The sequence below is a fragment of the Balaenoptera acutorostrata genome, chromosome 11 (genome assembly GCF_949987535.1).
Source record: "Balaenoptera acutorostrata chromosome 11, mBalAcu1.1, whole genome shotgun sequence".
Taxonomy (NCBI): Eukaryota; Metazoa; Chordata; class Mammalia; order Artiodactyla; family Balaenopteridae; genus Balaenoptera; species Balaenoptera acutorostrata.
Window position 1 is genome coordinate 18525168 of NC_080074.1, and position 21271 is coordinate 18546438.

Below are 21271 nucleotides of genomic sequence, written 5' to 3' on the forward strand. Positions count from 1 at the left end.
CATCTCATGGTCTAGTGGAGGAGACAGGCACACCCATGATATTAGAACACAGTGTTCTGAGTGCAGGGATAGGCATAGGAATGGAGGTTAGGGGAGCACCCAGGCAGGGTAATCAGGTAAGGCTTCCTGAAGGAGGAGGAGGAGTCATTAAAGCACAAGTAGCAATTTACTGGGGAAAGAGGAGGGGAAAGGGCATTCCAGGCAGAGGGGACTGAATGAACCAAAGTTCAGCGACAAGAAAAACATAGAGGGCTTCCCTGGTGGCACAGTGGTTAAGAATCCACCTGCCAGTGCAGGGGACACGGGTTCAATCCTTGGTCTGGGAAGATCCTACATGCCGCGGAGCAACTAAGCCCGTGCGCCACAACTACTGAGCCTGCGCTCTAGAGCCCACGTGCCACAACTACTGAAGGCTGCACGCCCAGAGCCCATGCTCTGCAACAAGAGAAGCCACCGCAGTGAGAAGCCCAAGCCCCACAATAAAGAGTAGCCCCCTCTCGCCACAACCAGAGAAAAACCTGCGTGCAGCAACAAAGACCCAACGCAACCAAAAATAAATAAATAAATAAATAAATAAATGTATTTTAAAAAAGAGAAGCATAGACCTGGGTGTGAAGGACAGTGGAGGGCTGGAGACTAACTTTCAACCAGTTCAGCTTAGATGGAAGGCATGGCACAGAGGACCTAGGGGAATCTTAAGCTGCAATCTTAACCTTTTGGTACTGGATTTCCAGTGAAGGGCTTTAGGGAGGAAAGGAACACTCAGAGTAGTGGGGTTTTTTTGTTTGTTTGTTTTTTTGATTGAAGTGTAATTGATTTACAATGTTAGTTTCCAGTGTACAGCAAAGTGATTCAGTTATATATGTGAGTATGTGTGTGTGTGTGTTTGTATACACTTTTTATACACTGTATATATTCACTTTTTCAGATTCTTTTCCATTATGGTTTATTACAAGATAGTGAATATAGTTCCCTGTGCTATACAGTAGGTCCTTGTTGTTTATTTTACATTATAGTAGTATGTATGTGTTAATCCCAAACTCCTAATTTATCCCTCTTCCCCCAACCCCTTTCCCCTTTGGTAACCATAAGTTTATTTTCTATGTCTGTGAGTCTGTTTCTGTTTTGTAAATAAGCTCATTTGTACCATATTTTAGATTCCACATATAAGTGGTATCATATGCTATTTGTCTTTCTCTTTCTGACTTCACTTAGTATGATAATCTCTAGGTCCATCCATGTTGCTGCAAATGGCATTATTTCATTCTTTTTTTATGGCTGAGTAGTATTCCATTGTGTGTGTGTGTGTTTGTGTGTGTGTATATACCACATCTTCTTTATCCAGTCGTCTATCAATGGACATTTAGGTTGCTTCCATGTCTTAGCTATTGTAGGTAGTGCTGCTATGAACATTGGGGTGCATGTATCTTTTCCAATTAGTTTTCTCTGGGTATATGCCCAGGATTGGGACTGCTGGATCATACAGTAACTCTTTAGTCAGTAGGATTCTACAAGACAACTGGCTTGTCTTCTTCCAAAAAAAGTTCATGAAAAATAAAAAGGCAGTGTGGTGAGGTGGGACTGATCAAGAGTAAAAGAAACTAAAGATATGACAACCAAACTATAAAAAACAATATTGGAATAATGGGGACATTTTGAATATGGACTGCTTATCCAGTGATGTTAAATTAATGTTATTTTTCTTAGGTGTGATAATGGCATTGTGATTATATAGGAGGATGTCCTTGTCCTTAAGGGATGCACACTGAAGTATTTAGGGCTGAAGAGTCATGTGTATATATATATATATATATATATATATATACATACATATGTATATACAGAGGGAGGGAAGAAGAGAGAGAGAGAAAGGAAATACGGCAACGTGTTAGCAATTGGTGAATCTGGTGTAGGGTATATGAAAATTCATTCTTTCAACTTTTTGGTAGACTTGAAATGTTTCAGGTGATAAAAAGAAAAGGAAAAATCGAACAAAAAAATAAGGGTACTCAGGACTTCCCTGGCAGTCCAGTGGTTAAGACTCTGCGTGTTTCCACTGCAGGGGGCACGGGTTCCATCCGTGGTCAGGGAACTAAGATCCGCCATGCGGCGTGGCCAAAAAAAAAAGGTACTCAACCTGCATGTATATTTCAAATTAATTATTAAACAACAAAAATAGTCACTGTGACAGCTGTACCAGTGATGGATTGGGAAAGGGGAGGGAGCAGAAATCCTAGAGGCAGGAAGTCCAGGAGGGAAGTTACTGCAGAGTTAATCAGTGAGATGAGGCAGGGTAGAAAGGAGATGGATTAAGAAACACTTAGGAGGTGAAACTGTAGGAATCAGGCATTGGTTGGATGAGGGGTTGGGAGGGAGCGGTGGAAGAGGACTCTCAGAGAACACTGAGGAGGAGCTTCTGTGGGGCAGGTGCTGATTTCAGTTGTGGACAGATGAGGTTTGAGGTGCTGCGCAGCTTCCTGGAGGAGAAGGTCATGTGTTCTATAAATCTTTTATATTATAAAAGTATATTATAAAAATATTTATAAGTCTGTAAATATTTTTGAGGGTTCATATCTCCAGGCATTCATGCTGGGCATATGGCAATGAACAAAACAGACAAAATGCCCTGCCTTCAAGGAGCTTATAGCCTATCACCGGGAGGGCAGACAATAAACCAGTGAGGAAATGGGCAGTATGTTGGATGGTGGTCATTGCTGAGGAGAAGTGACATATGTGTTGCTGAGGTTAGGGAGTTTTGACTGAGTCTGGGGGATGCGAAGGAGCCAGCCACATGGATATCTGGCAGGAGTGTTCCAAGTGAAGGGAATAGCATTCCCGGTGGAGGGAACGAGTGTAAAAGGCTCTGAGGCAGGAGAATGCCTGGCAAGGAGGCCAGTGTGATCGGGTGAGATCATGTAGGACACTGTACAGACTTTGGCTTTTACTCTGAGAGAAATAGTGAGGGCTTGGAGAATTTTAAACAGAAAACAACACAACCAACTAAAAGGAGACACAGGCAGAATCATCCAGTCAAAGGATGGTGGTGATCAGGCCAGGGAGAAGGCGGTACCGGTGGTGAAAATCATGGATATATTTTGAAGGTGGAACTGACAGGATTTGTGGTCAGTCCATCTGTGGGGAATGAGAAACAGAAGGGTCAAGGATAACACCAAGCTTATTTTCGCTGGAGCAATTAGAAGAATGGAGTTGCCGTTGTGCAGTTGGGGGAGATGATGGGAGATGTGTGTTTCGGGCAAATGTCAGGAGTTCGAATGTGGACATGAGGATGCCTTCAAGTGGAGCCACCCAGTGGACACTTGGCTTTAGGAGTCTGGAGTCCACGTGAGAGATCTGGGCTGGAGACAGTAATTTGGGAGTTGTAGGCATATAAATGGTATTTCAAGCTAGGTGAGTCCACCATTTAGAGGTTCCGGAGATGGGGGAACAGCCAAGAGGATGAGCGGTCCCCAAAGGTGGTGGGAAAGCAGGTGAGTGTGGGGTCCCGTAGGCTACGTACAGGACGTGTGTAGAGGAGGAGAGAGCGGGCAGGTGGCCTGCACCTCCCGTGCACCTGGGCCTCGCCCGCATGGTAATGAGTCCTGTGCTGCACTTGCTCGCAGGCAGGAACCATGGTAACCCAGAACATGCTCTCCCAGGCTCTGCCCCAGACACTCATTTCCCTTGGCCCCACATCTCTGCTTCTTATTCTATGTCTTCTTAAGATGTCTTGCAGCTGTTTCCTCCAGCTCTCGTCCCTGACTTCCCCCCATCACTCTTCTACCCCTTTACAGCTCTGATCCCTCTGCCAAATCCATACCATCAGCTCCTCTCTAGAAGCTGCAAACATCTCTTGCGCACCTACTTAATCTATTAGAATGCTTTTGACTGCAAGCCCCGGAAATACCGGTTTACAGCAGCTTAAACAGAACGTGCCACCGTCAGAGATGAGATGAAATTGTGAAGAGGGAGAGAAGTATGCCAATCAGGCATACCGAATCTTTATACAATTTCATATGTTTTTTAAAAAGTAAATGAAACAGGGAATTCCCTGGCAATCCAGTGGTTAGGATTCCATGCTTCCACTGCAAGGGGCCGGGGTTCTATCCCTGGTCAGGGAACTAAGATCCTGCAAGCTGTGAGGCACGACCAAAAAAAAACAAAATAAAAAGTAAATGAAACAGGCTTTCTCTTGGAGGTACATGCTTCTCAGGGACTCCTTTCTGCCTTGTATTCTAAAAGCACCTTAGAAGGTTTCCTACAAGGATCTGCCTCAGGAATTTCCCTCCTTGGCTCACTACTGCTGTGCCTTGCAATTAGATGTGCATGTCAGTTTCCTGAATCCTCTTATTTTATCTTTTTTAAAAATTTTTATTTATTTATTTTTGGCTGCGTTGTGTTTTCGATGCTGCGCACGGGCTTTCTCTAGTTGCGGTGAGCGGGGGCTACTCTTCATTGTGGTGCGCGGGCTTCTCACTGCGATTGTTTCTCCTGTTGCGGAGCACGGGCTCCAGGTGCACAGGCTTCAGCAGTTGTGGCCCGCGGGCTCTACAGCGCAGGCTCAGTAGTTGCTGCGCACGGGCTTAGTTGCTCCGCGGCATGTGGGATCTTCCCGGACCAGGGCTCGAATACGTGTCCCCTGCATTGGCAGGCGGATTCTCAACCACTGCGCCACTAGGGAAGCCCCTCTTATTTTATCTTAAAGAGATTTTAGAGTTGCAACTTGCTGGACAGGGGAAAGATGAGCCCCCTTGCCAGATGAGTCAGCACTTACTCTTTGGCATGAGCTCAGTAGTTAGAGTAACGGAGCACTCAAGGGAGAGCAGACCAACCTCGCCTGGGAGCTGTGAAATTTCATCAACACACAGTGACATCTGTTACCTGGTGCCCACCTCACCTGCCTCTGGGGTAGCCAGAATAGCTTTTCATGAGTTTCAGAACCTTGTGGTTAAAGAGCATCAGATTTGAAGTCAGACAGCCCTAATTTCAAATCCCTGTTCTACTATTTACCAGCTGTGTGATTTTGAGCAAGTTACTGACCCTCTCTGAGCCACAATTGCCTCATTTGAAAAATGGAATTAGTAATATATCCATCCCGTTCTGGCCACAAGGAATGTATTTGTAAGGATTCGTTTGCAAGAAATTGAACCTCATTTCAAAGAAGTTTAAGGAAAATAGGGGAATTGATTGGCTTGGCTGACTGGGATATACAAGGGAGGAGCTGGCCTCAGGGATTTGGAGCCCAGAGCCTTCTGGCCTCCCCCTCATTCTCTCCTGTGATACCAGATGGTCTCTGGAAGGGAACAGACATGTGGCCAAAGACCATTCTAGGCTGACATTACCTCAAAAAATTAGCCAAATGTATATCATCCAGAATAGTAAATGGATAAAAGGTACCTGAAACCAATCTCAGAAGAATCGTAAGTAGCATGCTTTTTGACTCAATTCTTTCCCAAGTGCAAGAGGGGAAAAGGAGAAGGGCCGTTGCAAATGCACTCAGAGCTCCTGGGTGTACAGTCTATATCCCGGGAAAATGAAAGGGACATTGTAGCCAGTTGTTTACAGTGAGTTAAAGGCTTGAATGAAATCCCTGTTGAAGAGTTTCCCTAGATCACTGCCAACAACTTCTCACAACACTTTGGTTCATAAAGAAACCCTGGGGTACTATGCTATCCTGCCTTCTCTGTCATGTTGCTGATTTCTAAAGGTTACTATTCCCTGTTTGCTGACGGCTGCATCCAGTCAAACGTCAAGTTCAGAAGTTCTTTTGAAGGACCGTAATTAAGAAGGATCAATTTAATTTTAAAATAAATTTTGAGTTTTCAAGACAAATTGTTATTTATGGTAAATTAGCTCGTTTGTTTGTTTGTTTTTTAAGATAAAGGAAGTCAATTTCCAACTCCTGGAAAATGCCACAAAGAAATGAATGAATATGTGACAAAATTTAATTTTAGATTTCCAAACTAAGATGAATTTTTTTTTTTCCTCCAGCAAAAATGGGTTTCTTCAGAATTAGCAGAGAATTTGAGGTCTGCAACAATGGTGAGCCACGTGCAAGAGGAGAACACTTTTTTAGAGGGGAAAAAGGAAGCTGGGAGGGCTACGAAAACAGGGTCTGTGGCTTTTCTTTTTTTTTTTTTTTGAATTTTTGAATTTTATTTTATTTATTTTTTTATACAGCAGGTTCTTATTAGTCATCCATTTTATACATATCAGTGTATACATGTCAATCCCAATCTCCCAATTCATCACCACCCCCACCCTCCGCCACTTTCCCCCCTTGGTGTCCATACGTTTGTTCTCTACATCTGTGTCTCTATTTCTGCCCTGCAAACCGGTTCATCTGTACCATTTTTCTAGGTTCCATATATATGCGTTAATAACGATATTTGTTTTTCTCTTTCCAACTTACTTCACTCTGTATGACAGTCTATAGATCGATCCACATCTCTACAAATGACCCAATTTCGTTCCTTTTTATGGCTGAGTAATATTCCATTGTATATATGTACCACCTCTTCTTTATCCATTCATCTGTTGATGGGCATTTAGGGTGCTTCCACGTCCTGGCTATTGTAAATAGTGCTGCAATGAACATTGGGGTGCATGTGACTTTTTGAATTATGGTTTTCTCTAGGTATATGCCCAGTAGTGGGATTGCTGGGTCATATGGTAATTCTGTTTTTAGTTTTTTAAGGAAGCTCCATACTGTTCTCCATAGTGGCTGTATCAATTTACATTCCCACCAACAGTGCAAGAGGGTTCCCCTTTCTCCACACCCTCTCCAGCATTTGTTGTTTGTAGATTTTCTGATGATGCCCATTCTAACCGGTGTGAGGTGATTCCTCATTGTAGTTTTGATTTGCATTTCTCTAGTAATTAGTGATGTTGAGCAGCTTTTCATGTGCTTCTTGGCCATCTGTATGTCTTTTTTAGAGAAATGTCTATTTAGGTCTTCTGCCCATTTTTGGATTGGGTTGTATTTTTTTTAATATTGAGCTGCATGAGCTGTTTATATGTTTTGGAGATTAATCATTTGTCCGTTGATTCTTTTGCAAATATTTTTTCCCATTCTGAGGGTTATCTTTTCGTCTAGTTTGTAGTTTCCTTTGCTTTGCAAAAGCTTTTAAGTTTCATTAGGTCCCAGTTGTTTATTTTTGTTTTTATTTCCATTACTCTGGGGTGGATCAAAAAAGATCTTGCTGTGATTTATGTCAGAGAGTGTTCTTCCTATGTTTTGCTCTAAGAGTTTTATAGTGTCCAGTCTTACATTTAGGTCTCTAATCCATTTTGAGTTTATTTTTGTGTATGGCGTGAGGGAGTGTTCTAATTTCTTTCTTTTACATGTAGCTGTCCAGTTTTCCCAGCACCACTTATTGGAGAGATTGTCTTTTCTCCATTGTATATCCTTGCCTCCTTTGTCATAGATTAGTTGACCATAGGTGCGTGGGTTTATCTCTGGGCTTTCTATCCTGTTCCATTTATCTACATTTCTGTTTTTGTGCCATACCATAATGTCTTGATTACTGTAGCTTTGTAGTATAGTCTGAAGTCCAGGAGCCTGATTCCTCCAGCTCCTTTTTTCTTTCTCAAGATTGCTTTGGCTATTCGGGGTCTTTCGTGTTGCCATACAAATTGTGAAATTTTTTGTTCTAGTTCTGTGAAAAATGTCATTGGTAGTTTGATAGGGATTGCACTGAATCTGTAGATTGCTTTGGGTGGTATAGTCATTTTCACAGTGTTGATTCTTCCAATCCAATAACATGGTATATCTCTCCATCTGTTTATATTATCTTTAATTTCTCTCATCAGTGTCTTATAGTTTCTGCATACAGGTTTTTTGTCTCCTTAGGTAGGTTTATTCCTAGGTATTTTACTATTTTTGTTGCGATGGTAAATGGGAGTGTTTCCTTAATTTCTCTTTCAGATTTTTCATCATTAGTATATAGGAATGCAAGAGATTTCTGTGCATTACTTTTGTATCCTGAAACTTTACCAAATTTATTGATTAGCTCTAGTAGTTTTCTGGTGGCATCTTTAGGATTCTGTATGTATAGTATCATGTCATCTGCAAAGAGTGACGATTTTACTTCTTCTTTTCCTATTTGGATTCCTTTTATTTCTTTTTCTTCTCTGACTGCCGTGGCCAGGACTTCCAAAACTATGTTGAATAATAGTGGCGAGAGTGGACATCCTTGTCTTGTTCCTGATCTTAGAGGAAATGCTTTCAGTTTTTCACCATTGAGAATGATGTTTGCTGTGGGTTTGTCGTATATGGCCTTTATTAGGTTGAGGTAGGTTCCCTCTATGCCCACTTTCTGGAGAGTTTTTATCATAAATGAGTGTTGAATTTTGTCAAAAGTTTTTTCTGCATCTATTGAGATGAGCATATAGTTTTTCTTCTTCAATTTGTTAATATGACAATGATTGATTTGCATGTATTGAAGAATCCTTGCATTCCTGGGATAAATTCCACTTGATCATGGTGTCTGATCCTTTTAATGTGTTGTTGGATTCTGTTTGCTAATATTTTGTTGAGGATTTTTGCATCTATATTCATCAGTGATATTGGTCTGTAATTTTCTTTTTTTGTAGTATCCTTGTCTGGTTTTGGTATCAGGGTGATGGTGGCCTCGTAGAATGAGTTTGGGAGTGTTCCTTCCTCTGCAGTTTCTTGGAAGAGTTTGAGAAGGATGGGTGTTAGCTCTTCTCTAACTGTTTGATAGAATTCACCTGCGAAGCCCTCTGGTCCTGGACTTTTGTTTGTTGGAAGATTTTTAATCACAGTTTCAATTTCATTACTTGTAATTGGTCTGTTCATATTTTCTATTTCTTCCTGGTTCAGTCTTGGAAGGTTATACCTTTCAAAGAATTTGCCCATTTCTTCCAGGTTGTCCATTTTATTGGCATAGAGTTGCTTGTAGTAGTCTCTTAGGATGCTTTGTATTTCTGCAGTGTCTGTTGTAACTTCTCCTTTTTCATTTCTAATTTTATAGATTTGAGTCCTCTCCCTCTTTTTCTTGATGAGTCTGGCTAATGGTTTATCAATTTTGTTTATCTTCTCAAAGAACCAGCTTTTAGTTTTATTGATCTTTGCTATTGTTTTCTTTGTTTCTATTTCATTTATTTCTGCTCTGATCTTTATGATTGCTTCCCTTCTACTAACTTTAGGTTTTGTTTGTTCTTCTTTCTCTAGTTCCTCTAGGTGTAAGGTTACATTGTTTATTTGAGATTTTTCTTGTCTCTTGAGGTAGGCTTGTTTTACAATAAACTTCCCTTTAGAACTGCTTTTGCTGCATTCCACAGGTTTTGTATCTTCATGTTTTTGTTGTAATTTGTCTCTAGGTATTTTTTGATTTCCTCAGGGATCTCTTGGTTATTTAGTAACGTATTATTTAGCCTCCATGTGTTTGTGTTTTTTACGGTTTTTTCCCCTGTAATTGATTTCTAATCTCATAATGTTGTGGTCAGAAAAGATGCTTGATATGATTTCAATTTTCTTAAATTTACTGAGGCTTGATTTGTGACCCAAGATGTGATCTATCCTGGAGAGTGTTCCATGTGCACTTGAGAAGAAAGTGTAATCTGCTGTTTTTGGATGGAATGTACTATAAATATCAATTAAATCTATCTGGTCTATTGTGTCATTTAAAGCTTCTGTTTCCTTATTTATTTTCATTTTGGATGATCTGTCCATTGGTGTAAGTGAGGTGTTAAAGTCCCCCACTATTATTGTGTTACTGTCGATTTTCTCATTTATAGCTGTTAGCAGTGGCCTTATGTATTGAGGTGCTCCTATGTTGGGTGCATATATATTTATAATTGTTATCTCTTCTTCTTGGATTGATCCCTTGATCATTTTGTAGTGTCCTTCCTTGTCACTTGTAACATTCTTTATTTTAAAGTCTATTTTATCTGATATGAGTATTGGTACTCCAGCTTTCTTTTGATTTCCATTTGCATGGAATATCTTTTTCCATCCCCTCACTGTCAGTCTGTATGTGTCCCTAGGTCTGAAGTAGGTCTCTTGTAGACAGCATATATATGGGTCTTGTTTTTGTATGCATTCAGCCAGCCTGTGTCTTTTGGTTGGAGCATTTAATCCATTCACATTTAAGGTAATTATCGATATGTATATTCCTATTACCATTTTCTTAATCGTTATGGGTTTGTTTTTGTAGGTCCTTTTCTTCTCTTGTGTTTCCCACTTAGAGAAGTTCCTTTAGCATTTGCTGTAGAGCTGGTTTGGTGGTGCTGAGTTCTCCTAGCTTTTGCTTGTCTGTAAAGCTTTTGATTTCTCCATCGAATCTGAATGCGATCCTTGCTGGGTAGAGTAATCTTGGTGGTAGGTTTTTCCCTTTCATCACTTTAAATATATCATGCCACTCCCTTCTGGCTTGTAGAGTTTCTGCTGAGAAATCAGCTGTTAACCTTATGGGAGTTCCCTTGTATGTTATTTGTCATTTTTCCCTTGCTGCTTTCAATAATTTTTCTTTGCCTTTAATTTTTGTCAATTTGATTACTATTTGTCTTGGCATGTTTCTCCTTGGGTTTATCCTGCCTGGGACTCTCTGTGCTTCCTGCACTTGGGTGGCTATTTCCTTTCCCATGTTAGGGAAGTTTTCTACTATAATCTCTTCAAATATTTTCTCGGGTCCTTTCTCTCTCTCTTCTCCTTCCGGGACCCCTATAATGCAAATGTTGTTACATTTAATGTTGTCCCAGAGGTCTCTTAGGCTGTCTTCATTTCTTTTCATTCTTTTTTCTTTATTCTGTTCCGTGGCAGTGAATTCCACCATTCTGTCTTCCAGGTCACTTATCCGTTCTTCTGCCTCAGTTATTCTGCTATTGACTCCTTCTAGTGTATTTTTCATTTCAGTTATTTTGTTGTTCATCTCTTTTTGTTTGTTCTTTAATTCTTCTAGGTGTTTGTCCTTTAATTCTTCTAGGTCTTTGCTAAACATTTCTTGCATCTTCTCGATCTTTGCCTCCATTCTTTTTCCGAGGTCCTGGATCATCTTCACTATCATTATTCTGAACTCTTTTTCTGGAAGGTTGCCTATCTCCAGTTCATTTAGTTGCTTTTCTGGGGTTTTATCTTGTTCCTTCATCTGGTACATAACCCTCTGCCTTTTCATCTTGTTTATCTTTCTGTGAATGTGGTTTTTGTTCCACCTGCTGGAGGATTGTAGTTATTCTTGCTTCTGCTGTCTGCCCTCTGGTGGATGAGGCTATCTAAGAGGCTTGTGCAAGCTTCCTGATGGGAGGGATTGGTGGTGGGTAGAGCTGGGTGTTGCTCTGATGAGCAGAGCTCAGTAAAACTTCAGTCCGCTTGTCTGCTGATGGGTGGGGCTGGGTTCCCTCCTTGTTGGTTGTTTGACCTGAGGCGACCCAACATTGGAGCCTACCCGGGCTCTTTGGTGGGGCTAATGGCAGACTGTGGGAGGGCTCACGCCAAGGAGTACTTCCCAGAACTTCTGCTGCCAGTGTCCTTGTCCTCACGGTGGGACAGAGCCACCCCCTGCCTCTGCAGGAGACCCTCCAACACTAGCAGGTAGGTCTGATTCAGTCTCCCCCAGGGTCACCGCTCCTTCCCCTGGGTCCCGATGCACACACTACTTTGTGTGTGCCCTCCAAGAGTAGAGTCTCTGTTTCCCCCAGTCCTGTCAAAGTCCTGCACTCAAATCCCACTAGCCTTCAAAGTCTGATTCTCTAGGAATTCCCCCTCCCGTTGCCGGACCCCCAGGTTGGGAAACCTGACGTGGGGCTCAGAACCTTCACTCCAGTGGATGGACTTCTGTGGTATAAGTGTTCTCCAGTCTGTGAGTCATCCACCCAGCAGTTATGGAATTTGATTTTACTGTGATTGTGCCCTTCCTACCATCTCATTGTGGCTTCTCCTTTGTCTTTGGATGTGGGGTATCTTTTTTGTTGAGTTTCAGTGTCTTCCTGTCGATGATTGTTCAGCAGTTAGTTGTGATGCACGTGCTCTTGCAAGAGGGAGTGAGTGCACGTCCTTCTACTCCGCCATCTTGAACCAATCTCCTAAGATGAATTTTATAATCTAAAATTCTTTTCTAATGGTTAAACTTCATTTTTTTTCATCAGACTTGCCCTGCTATCCTCTGCTTCTCTTAATGCCCACTGCTTCTTCTAATGAATATATAAGGTATTATGATAAGCATATAGATAAATTGTGAACTGGGACATACAGGAAGCAGAGTTATAACAGGCATATTTTGAGAACAGAGAGTCTGTTAGCTCTCTTGGATTTTCAGAACACAAATAAAATACTCCAGAATATTGTGAAAAGATAGGATTTGCATTTGGGGAAATGTTTGGTTGAAATTTTTCATGATGTATCAGCCCTTTTCTTGTCTCCTTAGGCCTGGTGCTATTTTGAGAACGTTGAATCTTTATTTGATGATATAACTTACTTATTAGCCACTGATTGCTATCCAAATCTAGAAAGTGTAGGAGAGAATTGGAAACCTTCTTTGGGACACACGTCATCCTCTAGATTCAAACTCCTTGATAAATCTCAAGCCTCCCTTTGAATACCCTAAAATTAGAATGAAATATTAAAAAAAAAAATCAGTTCAGTGGAAAGGATAGTCTTCTCAACAAATGATCCCAGAACAACTGGATATTTATATGCTAAAAAATGAGCTTTAACCTATACCTCATGCCATATAAAAAATTAACTCAAATTGAAATGTAAAATATTAAACTACAAAATTCTCAGAAGAAAACATAAGAGAAACTCATCCTGACCTTCCTTGGGTTAGGCCAAAAATTGTTAGATATGACACTGAAAGCATGATCTGTAGAAGCAAAAAATTGATGAATTTGACATCATCAAAACTGAAAACTTTTCCTGTGCAAAGGAAAGTTTTAACTTTTCATTGTTAAAAGAATGAAAAGACAAGCCACCTACTGGGAGAAAGTATTTGCAAATCACATATCTAACAAAAGACCTGTATACAGAATATGTAAAGCTCTCAAAACTTAAAAATCAGAAAGCAATGATCCAATTAAAAAATTGGCAAAAAATTTAAACAGACACTTCCCCATTGCATTAGTCAGGGTTCTCCAGAGAAATAGAACCAATCAGATGTATATGTATGTAGAAGAAGACTTATTATAAGGAATTGGCTCATGTGATTATGGAAACCAACAAGACTCAAGATCTGCAGGCTGAGTCAGCAAGCTGGAGACTAAAGAGAGCCAAAGGTGTAGCTCCAGTCTGAGTCTGCAGGTCTGAGAACCAGGAAAACTGCTGGTGTAGATCCAGTCTGATGGCTGGCAGGCTCAAGACCCAGGAAGAGCATGAGTTTCAGTTCGAGTCTGAAGGTAGGAAAAAGTCAATGTCCCACTTCAAAGGCAGTCAAACCAGAGAAATTATCTTACTCAGGGGAAGGTCAGCTTTTTTGTTCTGTTTAGAACTTCAACTAGTTGGATGAGGCCCACCCACATTAGAGAGGGCAATCTGTATTCCTTACACTACTGCTTTAACATTAATCTCATCCAAAAACATCCTTGCAGGAACACCCAGAATAGTATTTGACCAAATATTATGGCCCCGTCAAGTTGATACATAAAATTAACCATCACAACGATATACAGATGGCAAATAAACACATTAAAAGATCCTCAACATCAGTAGTTATTAGGGAAGTGCAAATTAAAACCACCATGAAATACACATATTAGAACAGCTAAAATAAAATACCAAGTGCTGACAAGAATGCTGAGCAACTGGACTTCTCTTCCATTCCTGGTAGGAATGCAAAATGATACAGCCACTCTGGAAAACAGATGGGCAAATTTCTTATAAACACACATCTACCAAATGACCCAGCAACCCCACTTCTAGGTCTTTACCACAGAGAAGTAAAAACTTAAAATCATGCAAAAACCTCTAAACAAGTGTTCACAGATGCTTTATTCATAATCAGAAAACACTGGAAAGAACTCAGATGTCCTTCAGTGGGTGAATGGATAAATAAACTGTGACACATCCTTGCAATGGAACGCTATTCAGCAATAAAAAGGAACAAATTATTGATTCATGCAACGGCAAGTATCAATCCCAGATGCATCACGCTAAGCAAAAGAAGAGAGTCTTTAAAGATTATATACTGTGTGAATCCATTTACATGACATTCTAGAAATGACAAAACTATAGGCACAGAGAATACGTCAGTGGTTGCCGGGAGTTAGGTGTCAGGTTGGGTTTGCCTGCAAAAGGGCAGCACAAGAGAATTTCTTGGAGGTGTTGGAATTGTTCTTTTTCTCATTTGTTGTAATTATCACAGGAATTTATGCATGTGTTAAAATTCATGGAACAATACAACCAGAAAAGTGAATTCTACTATATGTAAAAATTTAAACATCTGAAAATCAACAAGTCAAGGAACTCCCCTGGTGGCCCAGTGGTTAAGACTCTGCACTTCCACTGCAGGGAGCATGGGTTTGATCCCTGGTCAAGGAACTAGGATCCCACGTGCTGCACGGCCACACACACACAAAAAAAATCAAGTCAAATTTTGAAGCTGACCTGTTAATATGCAATTAATCAATTACATGTGTCACAGGAAGGAAGTCTATTTAAAAAAAAAAACAGGTATACTGAATATTTGTTATACATCACCATTTGTGTCTCCCTGAGTGAGGCACTCTTTCTAATTATGGAAGTTCACAATAGGAAATTTGTGGAAATCCAGGACACTATAAAGAAATTACCTTGTCAACATGTCTCAAATGTCTTGGCAGAAAAATAGTTCTCATAAGGCCAATTCTTTATTCTCTAAAGAAGTAGTTGCCTCTTCTGTTAAAAGAAGTTGTTCCTGGGACTTCCCTGGTGTCCAGTGGTTAAGACTACAAAAAGCCACAGCACAAACCTGGCAAATCTTCCCAAAGCAGCAGCTTTTCTAGATGGTAAAACATTAAAAACATGACTTTTCTATGACATATTAACCCAGATGTCAGTTGAATCAACCTACCCCAGGGATTCTGTAACCTTTAGCCTGGGATGCACAGACCCTCAAAGTGTCCATGGATACATTTCATTTTCTCATGCACCTAGATGAGAAAAAATTTGAGCATTTCCTTCAATTGTGAATATAGGAAACAAACCACAGAAGTAACTGTAGTACCTGTGACTTCATCGTCAGTATAAATCAGATACTTTCATGTTACATTACAGTTGTTACAAATATCTCACATTTTTTAAAGCTCATTACTATTTAAAGTTACAGTAAGTGTTATACCTGCTAATAGCGCTTGTTATTTAATAAAGAAGCATGTTTAATGCTATAGGTATCTATAGGTATCACAAATTTGTTTTTTCCCCCAATATTCTGATAATTTTCTTTTCTTTAAAATTTTGTAATTGGTTTTCTGTATAATACAATATATCTTTTAAGCTTTTAAAAACATTATTCTGGGAAGAGGTCTATGGGATTCACCAGACTTCCAAGATATTTATGTCAAAAAAAGGTTAAGATTCCTACCATCTGCCATAGATTTGGAGATTCGAATGCAGTTAACTCACAATTAACTCACCTTTCCTCCATCCAATATTCCCTCCAAACTTTGTACCAATTCTTGATGACTTCCATTCTCATGTCCGGTGCCCACAGAACTTTCTAGCTCAGTTGTTTCTCTCCCCTGTCCTCCATGTCCAAAATAAAGAACATTGCCCCGTTCCCTTGATTTCCCTCAAACACAGCAACATGTGTCTTTAGATCCAGAGGGAAAAGCAGTGTAGAGGTAGGGTGGGGATTAGAAGGTGCAGAGCACGGCAGAGACTGTGGACTGCATATCGGAAATTCCAGTTCTTTGAAAGTCCCTAGGGCCCACCTGCACAGGGAAAGAAATTCTCTTGGGCGACTGGCAGCTCCTGTCCTGTGATCTTTCTCCTCCTTACACGCTGTTCTTCTTGGGCTGCTGCCAAACCTGGGGATTCCAGCTCATCATTTACTCGACCCAATTAGCTTTCTCCTGACCTCACCCCTATCCATCACATGTGTGTATAGAAGACCTTGATTTCATAACGAAGAGTTTTCTCCCTGAGAGGAGCTCTTCCGACAATGAAGGGACTATTTATTTCCCCTATATTTATGTACAGTTTACATGAACTTGAAGGTAAAACAAGAAACTTGTAAGATATTTTGAACTCACTGGGGATGACTTTGGAGTGTCCGCTCTCCTTTATCATCAGAATTTCTGTGGGAATGTTTGAAAAACATTGCTTTAGGGCTTTAAGGAAGAAAAAGGCTGATGGAGGGGGTTACATGCATTTAAAAGAAAATCCAGGGATTTCTCTGGTGGCGCAGTGGTTAAGAATCCACCTGCCAGTGCAGGGGACACAGGTTGGATCCCTGGTCCGGGAAGATCCCACATGCTGCCTAGCAGCTAAGCCCGTGTGCCACAACTACTGAGCCTGTGCTCTAGATCCCGCGAGCCACAACTACTGAGCCACGTGCCATAACTACTGAAGCCCGCACACCTAGAGCCCATGCTCCACAACAAGAGAAGCCACCGCAATGAGAAGCCCGCGCACCGCACAAAGAGTAGTCCCCGCTCGCTGCAACTAGAGAAAGCCCGCGTGCAGCAACGAAGATGCAACGCAGCCAAAAAATAAAATAAAATAAAATCCATATTCCTTTACAGACCCCACAGTTTGTCTCCAGCCTCTTCTAGCCAGTCTCTCCCTTAGTCCACTCTGTTCCAGCCACATTGAACCTCTTGCGGTACTTAGAATCATCAGCCCCAGGGCCTTTGCACTTGCTGTTCCCTTTGCCTGGGATGCTCTTCTGCATTCGCTCCACTGGCTCCTGCCCTTTCTTCTGATCAAACGTCATCTCCTCAGTGAGGTGTTTCCTGATTTCTCACCAAGATGCCTCCCGGTCTCTATTCATCTTTATCCCAGCACTTCTGTTTTTTACTTCATATCACTTACCATAATCTAATTATTTTACTTGTTACATTTTAATATCTGTTTTCTCTACTGAAAACAGCTCCATGATGATAGGGGCTGGGACTGATTTGTGTATTGCTGCATCCCCAGTACATAGCACAGTGCTGGGCTTTTAGTAGGATCTCAATAAATATTTACTGAATGGTTGAATGGAGTGTAAAATGTGCCCTTCTCAGGATGGTTCTGTTTTCACAAGGGATTCCTGAAGATGTAGAAGCTTCCTTATCAAAGGAATGAAGTTATGATAGCAGGAAAAAAAGGCACAGGATTGATATTTTACATCAAGGAAAACTTCTTATGTGACATTTCTTCCAGTTAGTGCCATCTGATCTGCTAACCCAGAGAGCTGACAGGGCAGTTTTTGGAGAAGGTGAAAGATTATGCTTTGGGAGTCCTTTGTACATTTTGTACAGCCAGAGAAATCAATTTGAAGAGGTGAACGCTAAATTCAAGAAATATTTAGTTCAAAATTCTAGACTCAGAACAATTAAGAATGATTGCAAAATTTTCCACATAGCAAATGGTCAAAGATGTAGTCCTTAATAATTGTATTATGACTTTTGGGTTGATTGTCTTTTAAAAATAATTTTTATTCTTTAATCCACAGGTCACAGTTTTTATCCACATGAACACACATGGCTTTGTTACGAAAAAGTAAGATTACAAACTTTTAAAAATTATGATTAAAAATAGATATTTTGGAGGACTGTTTTGATGCTGAATCTTATTCTTTTTCTTTTCTTTTTTTTTAATCTTCTTTGGTTTTCATGGATAGTTTTCCCACAGACAGTTGTTGGCATCATCATATGAGGATGATTTCCGTAGAAAGTTTTTGGGTGTTTTGTTCAGAGGTGGATTTTTCATGAGAGGGGTCAGATGTTTCCTTAAAAGTTGCAAATATTATTTATTTTCTCATTTTAAATAAGTATTCATGTTCCTGCCTAATTTAGCATTTATAGTTTCGTATTCTTATTCTTAAAGATTCACTTCAAATTATGTAATCTTCAGACCCCATCAAAACCTGGACTTGCCTCTGATTTTATATCCAGTTGTTTGTGAATCTAGGGGGAAAATAATTACCTAATTGTGTTAGTTACCCTCAAGAATAGAGTTGCCCAATGTAGCAGATGAAAAGACAAGATATCCAGTTAGATTTGAATTTCTAATAAACTATGAATAAATTTTTAGTATAAGTATATCCCCAATATTGCATGGGACATACTTATACTAAAAAAGGGTCAGATGGTAGTAGACATTAGGCTGTTTCCTCAAAGTGGCTGTGGGAAGCGAATGTTAATCAGTTGTATCGATAAACTATAGAGCTTTGTCCCTTGTCTTCTGTTTCTCTATAGTTTTGTTTTAAACTGAGAATAGTATCTGGTTGTCTCTGGCTGAATCTGATAACCCAGAAAGGCAGAGAGGAGATGGATGTCAGCAAGGCAGAACCATTGAGCCTTAGGACATAGCTCTGGAAGGCATCCGTGGAGATTGTCCAACTCCTTCCTTTTACAAATGTGAAGGCAAAGGCCTAGGGGCCAGAAAATAGATCAGTATGAGGCCAATAAGTATAAATATCTTGACACACAAAAATAGTAAATAATAATACAAAACAATTTTAAAGTCTTTATTGGGCCTACATTGCCTTTGGTAACTCTCAAAACACCCCTGCAAGGTAATGGTTATTATTACAATCCCCATTTAGCAGATGAGCAGACTGAGGCTCAGAGAGGTTAAGTAACCTGTCCAAGGCCACACAGCTAGTAGGTGGTAAAATGAAATTTGAGTCTGACTTCAAATCCCAGCTCTTTCCCCTTCTACCAATGTTTGCCAAACTGCAGGCATTTGTGTCCCGCATATGACAGTGTACCACTTTCTCAACTTTTCATCATCTGCGTTCCTTCTGTTCTGTGCATGACTTACTATTTTCTTTAAATTGACTCATTTAAAAAATTATAAGTGTATTTTGTAATAGAAAGTGTATATCCTTACTATAAGTAGAGTAACAGTTATGTCTCAAAAGAAGGTGATTGTACAAATATATATGGTTAGAGTAATGTTATTCAATTCTGGGTAGCTTTTGTTACCTGCCTGCATATGAAATTAGGACTGATTTCTCACTGTGACTTAATGTTACTTAATGCTATGAACACAAGCCTCCTAAACCATCCCATGTACAACCAGTGGTGTAGGGCTCCGTACTTAGGAAAACACTGTCCGACACCATTCCAGTTCTCAGGAGATCCTAAGGGCAAGCATCACTGTTCTGGAAAGGATGGCCCTGGAGGCTTAGACTGGGAAGAGGTACTGGGATCTTCTAACCTCTTACTCAGGGCAAGAGTTTTCTGTGCATCATCCTTGACCAGTGGTAGAATTAACTGAGAAGCAGCTGTTATAATGACCAAGAACATGTATTCATAATAAGCACTGGCTCATCATAAGTGTTATATAAATGTTGGCTATTATTTGAAACAAAGTATTCCTGCACAGAAAGTGGCTCCAAAGGCAGCATCATGCAGTCATCAAGGTTATAGCCTCTGCCATCAGACTGCCTGGGTTTAGCCCTGGCTGTCCTTAAACTACATCTGTGTGTCCTTGAGTATCAGCGGTATCACAGATTATCTTTTTTTTTTTTTTTTAAGATATTCGCCATGTATTTCTTCTTTAGGTCTTTTTCTTTTTTTTCTTTTTCTTTTTATATTTATTTTTGGCTTTGTTGGGTCTTTGTTTCTGTGCGAGGGCTTTCTCTAGTTGCGGCAAGCAGGGGCCACTCTTCATCGCGGTGCGCAGGCCTCTCACTATCGCGGCCTCTCGTTGCGGAGCACAGGCTCCAGACGCGCAGGCTCAGTAGTTGTGGCTCACGGGCCCAGTTGCTCCGCGGCATGTGGGATCTTCCCAGACCAGGGCTCGAACCCGTGTCCCCTGCATTGGCAGGCAGATTCTCAACCACTGCGCCACCAGGGAAGCCCTATTACAGATGAACTCTTGATTCCACGTGCTACCTGCTTAGAGAAAGGTTCCAGGCCTCCAGTCCTATGTATGTCAGGGAGAGCGTCTGTTCCCACTGGCTATTCTAAACTTATTCCACAATTTCAGTTTGATAGGTTATACTTGAACATGTTTCTGTTTTTATTTCAGTTAACCAGGTGTTGCTGTTCCTTCTGATTGTGACCATCTGTGGGATTCTGTATAAGAAAGTTCACAGGGGGACTGTGCTCAGGAACGAGACAGGTATGCAAAGTGCCAGAAGCCAGTCACAAAGAGTCAGATACTCTGTGATTCCACCAACATGAGGTACTTAGAGTAGCCACATTCATAGAGACAGAAAGCCTAGTGATGACTGACGGGGGCCGGGTTGGGGGAGGGGAAAGGGGAGTTATTGTTTAATGGGTATAGAGTTTCAGTTTTACAAAATGAAAAGCGTTAGGGGGATGGATGACAGTGATGATTGTACAACAGTGTGAATGTATTTAATACCACCGAACTGTACACTTGAAAATGGTTAAGATGGTAAATTTTATGTTGCGTATTTTACCACAAAGAGAAAATATATTAAAAAAAAAGAAGACTGGAGCAGGCAAGCAGGCATGTGGTCCATCAAGATGAGATACCTAAGAACACAGTATGAGTCCTTCCAATAGCTGGGTTCAGAGAGAAACAAAAATTCAGTCAGCTTCCAAGTACCTGCTTGTAGAATATCCACCCAAGGCCAAATTTTCAGTTGTGTTCTAGAATGATCAGTGCTCTTCAAACTTAACACATATCAGAATCACACAGAGGGCTTGTTCAAACGCCATCCTGGCCCCAGGTTTTGAATCAGTAGTTTGGGGGTGGGGCTGAGAATTTGCATTTCTGATGAACTCCCAATTGACGCTGAGGCTGTTGGTTTTCGGACCTCACTCTGAGTGGCCTGCTCCGCATCCATCCTTTTGGGGTCTCTCAATAATTTCGCTTATGAGCAAAATCGCTGCGTTGACCATATGTCCTCTTCCAGCTGCACTGGGGAGCCCGGTTTCCCTCTTCAGGGGTGAATTGCATGGGACGGAACCTCACTTCTCCAAACATACAAAGGCAACACACACAAAAATTAGGTAGCACCAGTAGTGTTTTATTTTTCATTAGTTTACTGTTTTATATCAGCAAAATGAATATACTCATTTATGGAAAATACAAAAGAAAAATACTACCTGTAGCTGTATCAGCCAAAGACAAATACAATTAATACTTTGGTGCATTATATACATTCATATTCACACTTTTTTTTAAGCCAGAGGCTTAGGCACTGGACACAGT

The 21271-nt window shown here is 40.7% G+C and overlaps 1 protein-coding gene across 30 annotated transcripts in view; it reads left to right on the plus strand.

Moving 5' to 3' along the window:
* The window catches only part of GLT8D2 (glycosyltransferase 8 domain containing 2), a 57923-nt gene that overhangs the window by 17088 nt on the left and 19564 nt on the right, over positions 1-21271 (plus strand). For all 30 annotated transcript variants that reach the window (XM_057557327.1, XM_057557310.1, XM_057557312.1 and 27 more), the window contains 2 exons: positions 17589-17635; positions 20117-20209. In XM_057557327.1, the coding sequence (XP_057413310.1) occupies positions 17617-17635; positions 20117-20209 (112 nt within the window). In that variant the 5' untranslated portion in view covers positions 17589-17616. The remainder of the gene's footprint in view (positions 1-17588; positions 17636-20116; positions 20210-21271) is intronic.